The sequence below is a fragment of the Osmerus mordax genome, chromosome 21 (genome assembly GCF_038355195.1).
Source record: "Osmerus mordax isolate fOsmMor3 chromosome 21, fOsmMor3.pri, whole genome shotgun sequence".
NCBI lineage: Eukaryota > Metazoa > Chordata > Actinopteri > Osmeriformes > Osmeridae > Osmerus > Osmerus mordax.
Genome location: NC_090070.1, coordinates 3542788 through 3548962, shown reverse-complemented (window position 1 = coordinate 3548962; position 6175 = coordinate 3542788). Strand labels below are relative to the sequence as shown.

The 6175-nt window shown below is 41.7% G+C and overlaps 1 protein-coding gene across 4 annotated transcripts in view; it reads right to left on the bottom strand.

Annotated features, from left to right (window-relative positions):
* Positions 1-6175, bottom strand: part of tbce (tubulin folding cofactor E) — a 37241-nt gene continuing 31066 nt past the window's right edge. For all 4 annotated transcript variants that reach the window (XM_067259660.1, XM_067259657.1, XM_067259661.1 and 1 more), the window contains one exon: positions 1-533. In XM_067259660.1, coding sequence (XP_067115761.1) covers positions 438-533 — 96 coding nt within the window. In that variant the 3' untranslated portion in view covers positions 1-437. The remainder of the gene's footprint in view (positions 534-6175) is intronic.

The window sequence follows — 6175 nt, the reverse complement described above, 5'->3', positions numbered from 1 at the left end:
CACATTGAACCACATTTTATAATTCAGCCACCTGCCCAGTAATGATGTAATTGCACCATTAGTTTGTCACATTGCAAGTTCTGTACTGTATTGATCCATGCTACATTGGTGTATTTCATGTTAGAAATATAACATAAATAAATGGACCTCCAACGTAGTTTTAATTTACGGCTTCCTTACTACATAATTTAGTGGCATAACTTCATATCCCCTATCAGTTCCATGCAGAAGCTGCACTCCCTTAAATTAGTTCCATACAGGCCTTGAACCAAACCCCTCCTAATCCCACTTCTAACCAATGTGGCATAATGTCAGCCATGTGTGCTGACAAAGCAGGTCAACGCCATCTTCTAACAGCCTTCACCAGCAAATCCATGCCTTCCCAGTCCAGCACATCTTCCGTCCATCTTTGACTTGCATCCCCGCCTGTGAGAAGCTCAGGACCAGCGCACCAGTACCTTGTCTCCGTCCTCTATGGAGTAGAACTGCAGTGGCTTCAGGTCGTTGTCGATGTCAATCTCTGTGCCCTCCATCTAGAAGATAGGGTTGGTGATTTTAAGGAGTGCATCGAATATGGATAGAAGGAAGAATGGTATAGCAAGACAAGACCATCTATTATTTTTAGTCATTAGGTTACCCAGATATAAGAACTATTACTTACAGTCCCTTCAGCAATGCAGTGTTTCCCCTACCATTGTTTTGGAGGGGTGCCATCATTTGACAGATTAATTTATGTAACAAAACTCACTAATCTATTCTGAAAGTATATCCATTTTATATTGTTGTTCTGTTAGCTAGCCACAAACCTCTTTGAAAGCAGCTGATTATCAGTTGTAAAAGCGAATTCACTTTTAAATAATTTAACAGAATTTCCCTATTTTCCTTACTATAAACTCCTAGCGGTAAGCGCTTAGTTTCATTTAATTGCAAATGCCTTTGTTAATCGAATTAGTTCATTAATGAAACAAAATTTGATACAGCTTCCTAGTCCACATGCTAGTGAAGCATATGGTGCGAAGGATGACCAGAGAAACAATTACAGTGAAGTTGGGATCAGTGTTGCCAACTTAGCGACTTTCATTCAAAAAAGCGCAGAGCGACAAATCTTTTTCTTATATCAGTTTTCATATTTTATAAAAAATATGCATTAACATGAGGGTTTTATTAGGCTTTCACAGTTGCGCTGATTATCCTATAAATTGCACACAAAGTTAAACAAATATTAACCTAATATTTCTTCTTATTAACAAAATATTAAAGGGGTCATTGACTGATTTTATAGGGTATTTCACACTGTTCCTTAACCCTTGTGTTATCTTCGGGTCATTCTGACCCATCAGTCATTGTGACCCACTGTCGTATTGCGACAACTTTACCGCATACAAACACAAAGTGAAGCATTTTCTTTTAACCATTGGGCTGTCTCAGACCCCCCACATTGCGAAGGTTAAAAGAAAATTATTTTTATTTGTTTTTGTATTGGGTAAAATTGGGTTAACAACGATGGTTCGTTATGAACCTTTGGGTCATTTGACCCGAAGGCAGCACAGGGGTTAAGGTCTCTGGATAGGGTATTGTGGAAGAAATTGGGATTTCCTGTGAGCTTACATTAATCACTAATCAATAGAACTAGTCATTGGATACTAGTTAATACGTTTATCATGTAAGCTTGCTATTAATAACAGTATATTGTGTCTATGTGTCAGGTTAATAGATGTTCGGGGTCAGGAGAAAGTACTGGCTAAACGGTCCTTGTCATGACTACAAGGAGAGTTGTCATGTGTTGGGAGCAGTGAATCTTTTTCTCTGAGACTGTTGTAACGTCATTCCTGCCTGACTGTCACAATCTATGTTTACATTCTTGTGCCCTATTAACCCTTGTGCTGCCTTCGGGTCACATGACCCAAAGGTTCATAACGAACCATCGTTGTGTTTACCCAATTTTACCCAATACAAAAACAAATTAAAATAATTTTCTTTTAACCTTTGCAATGTGGGGGGTCTGAGACAGCCTAGCTGTTAAAAGAAAATGCTTCACTTTGTCTTTGTATGCGGTAAATCTGTCGCAATACGACGGTGGGTCACAATGACTGATGGGTCAGAATGACCCGAAGATAACACAAGGGTTAAAGAGGGTCCTTCGGCTTTCGGAGCGGAGAGAGACCTGGGGGGGTGTTCCATCAATGTCGCTAACGCAAGTCGCGCTAACACGAATAAGTCTCACTTGGGTAAACGTCAACTTAGACTTAAGCCTCAAGCCGTTCCACTAACGTCCCGTTCCACTAACAGGCAACGCTAATTCAAGCTAGACCTCAATAAGCTTAGACTGTGCAGCCCAGATCAGGCGATCGTCGAAAAGAGGAGTTATGTCGCAAAAAGTATAGCGTAAAGCAGCAGAGGTGTGTTGTTTCAGCAGCGTAAATTGATTTTTGGAGTTTTTTTGTTCCCTAAAAGGGCAATGTTACCGCAATTAACATGGCAAGGGAGACAACTTGTCAAACCATTACGACCGTTAAAATGCGTAAATTGTAGACCTACCAAATCTACTTAACATATATATATATATATGCATTTAGGCCTACTGATAATTAGCGTAATTTGATGAGCTGTCTGAAACCGTTCTGGCAGGCTAGCCTATGGTCGATATTCTCAACAGGAGATTGAGAATAATAGCCCAAAAAAGAACGTGGCAGCAATTGAAAATTGTAGGATACAATTCAAAACACTGAAGAAGGCCCTGGTTAATTGCACTTGATGTGGGCTAATAATGTTTTTGTCTTCACATCTTGAACAAAATCAAAAATTACTTCAAAATAACTTTGCCACACACATTTATTAACTGATAGGCTAAATGCTGAGCTTTAAGATAAAGGGGAAAGATAACCATGACTTAAATGGGGATTCACTGAAATGACTAGTATTGCACAGATCCAGCACTGACATTTTAGATCAGAAGGTGACCCAAACTGCACACTTTGTTTGGCAGAACAGTCATTTAAAATTGCTCAGCATGACTATCATTATTATATTACGAGTATTTCCAATTAACATAGTCTGCCTCCACAGATCCAGAGGGGGCTTGGACAGTGACAGACTGTGGCTGTGCCAAGTGTTGTCACAGCCTCACTTCGGGAAAGCATGCCCTACTGGGAACATTAGGGGAGACTGTTGGGCACACAATTTAATTGTCTTCTTTGGAAAGGGCAACATTTGGGACACTGTCATGTAGGGGCAGCATAAAGGGCACTTCATAACAGCACCTTTTTCCATTGGAAGTAAGGGCATGGGAACAGTCCAATTTAGGCCATTGTAAGGGCACCTTATAGGGTACTGCATCACATTTTCTATACTATAAAGGAACTCTTTTTACATTTATAGAGGGCACACTGTAATTTATTGCATGGGGCATCCTGTGCACTCAAGCATATTTCACAATGTGAATGGCAGACAGTAGGGCACTTGGTCTAATTTTTGCCACTCTGGGCATTTTAGAAACGCTTTCAACCATGGGGGCACCAGGCAGTCACCCCCTGAGTCTTCCAATGGGACCAGGCACTCTTGAGCGGTGGGACCACCAGACTGTTGTCAGAAGAAGACTGTAGGTGGCAGGTGGGGGTGTAAGGCTGGAGGAGAGACTTGATGTAGTCGGGTGCAGTCCCGTTCACCGCTTGGAAAGTCAGTACCAGAGTCTTGAATCTGATACGGGCCGTGATGGGAAGCCAGTGGAGGGAGATGAGGAGCGGGGTAACATGGGAGCTTCTGGGTAGATTGAAGACCAGGCAGGCCGCCGCGTTCTGAATCCTCTGGAGAGGGTGGGTTGCGCATGCTAAGAGACCGGCGAGCAGCAGTAGTACAACTTTGAGAGGACAAGTGCTTGGACTAGCAGCTGGGTGGAATGCTCAGACAGGTATCTCCTGATCTTCCGGATGTTGTAGAGGGTGAATCTACACAACCGGGAGACCGCAGCAATGTGGGCTGTGAGGGAGAGCTCGTCATCCATGGTCACCCAGAGGTTCCTGGAGGATGAAGGGGTCACCGTCGCAGATCCCAGGGTGATTGAGAGATCGTGGGAGATGGAGGGCTTGGCCGAGATGATGAGAAGTTCTGTTTTGGCGAGGTTCAGCTGGAGGTGGTGCTTGGTCATCCAGTCGGAGATGTCTGCGAGGCAGGCCTCAATCCTAGTTGAGATCCGTCAGGGATCAGTCGGGGGAAACGACTGATCCGGGCAATTTTCAAAAAGCAGGCAAAAAGCAATTTGCGTGTGTGGGTTCGCCCCGTGTCTGATGGATGGGAAGAGATAATTCCTTCATAAAAGGGGTGATTGATTGCAAAACCGATTTTACCTTGTCATAGTTGAATAACGACAGTTCGTGGGTAAAATGAACATACAGTGAACCTCAACGTCCATTGACAACTCTTTCCTATGCAAATCTCAAAATGAAAAAATTTGGCTGTAAAACGCTAGCTTTTCAACAAAGCCTTTTTTGGCTCTGGTCTGTATCTTTGTCACGCCCTAGACTCTAGCTCATCTGCTTTTAATTAACACAGATTTGCAAGGAATGCAAGAACAGCTAGATAGCGAAAACACCTATACTGCAGGCATTTAAACTAGTTTAGCTTGCTAACGCAAGAGCATAGGTAGAATGTGTGATGATTTAGCCTAGTTTATTGGCAATGGGGCTAACGTTGTTTCATGTTCCTGACTGTTTCATTCAAATAAATAACCCGTGTTGTTATGTAAATCTACAATTCACGATGCATGTTTGTCCAGATCTTTGTCAGGTTATTTTTCAGCAAGATGTCTAGAGTTAGCTAACTGAAGCTGAGTTGAATCACGATATAGTTTGGTTGCTATCAGCTGTAACGTTCTACCCACCTAAGTCAATCCAGTTTGCTTCGACAACAGAAGTGGAAACAACTAACGTTATTATTTCAAATGATATCTAGTCAATCTGTTGAAAAGTGTTGTGTAGACACGATAGATTTATTTGCGTGTTTTTATTTCAAGTCTCCACCTTCGGTGTTTCAGTGAGTGCTGTTGGCCGTGTTGCGTTTTTGCTCCCCAGCTTCACTCTTAGAAAACCAACCAATCAGCGCGCAGCTCATCTAAATATTAATGAGCATACCTTAAGTCGTTACACAGAACTTAATTTTTTTTTTTTTTTTTTATGTATTATGTTGGATGTTGTCCTACTCTTTCTTCAATGCCTAAAAAATCTATCTCTTTCTCTCCCTGACCCTGTCTTTCTGCTTGAGCAGCACTGGTTGAAGCCTGAAAATATTGCAGGCTAAACAATTTCTGCATATATGCAGGTAGCAACGCTAGTGCTAAATAACTATTTAGCTGGTCGGCTCCATGACTCTGGGTAAGTAGGGCTCGTGAGACAGCTCACCAAAAGAACAAAGGGGAACCCACTTGTCTAGCAGATGTTTGCAGGTACCTCGCGAAAAGTAGCCTCAACTTTTCTAGACTTTTAGCTACGGTACTAATGCTGAAGGCTCGCTGATATCGCATAGCGTCGTTGCTAACGTGTGCTGACTGTGTGTGTGTGTATGTGAGAGAGACGCGTGAGTGACAGAGAGACGGAGGGAGAGCAGGGAAAGGAAATGCAGCTGAACGAATACGCTGCGTGATTTAAATAGCATTAAAAAACTAGAGAGGGTACAATTTCTGGGAAAATTGTAGGGTGTGCTTGCTTGCGTCGGTTGCACAGGGGGGTCCGTTTTTTAATGACATTTTTACAACTGATATTTCTGTATATTTTATATAAAAATGCATACTTATTATTTATAAAGATTACATAGATTTAAAAGCATTTTTTTTTTGCTGCTCATTTACAACTCAAAATACGAGTGAAGTGTAGAATGAAATGTCTCCTCATTTCCCCTGCAAGAGGCAGCCTCATAATTGAATCAAAACAAATAAATTTGGCAGACCGGTGTAAAAATTTACCTAATCTCTATGACTTAAACGTCCTTTTAAGTTTTTCCCTTCTCGTGATATTTTCAGGCATTTAGCCTTCTCATATTGCATTCATTCATGAATAAAGAACCCCCTTTATAGAAGATTATTCTACGACGTTACCGGCAGTAGAAGATGTAATCGCGATTCAAACAGTACCATCTGCTAACTGAAAATATGCCTCCAAAAACTTAAATAAGCTTGACATTTATT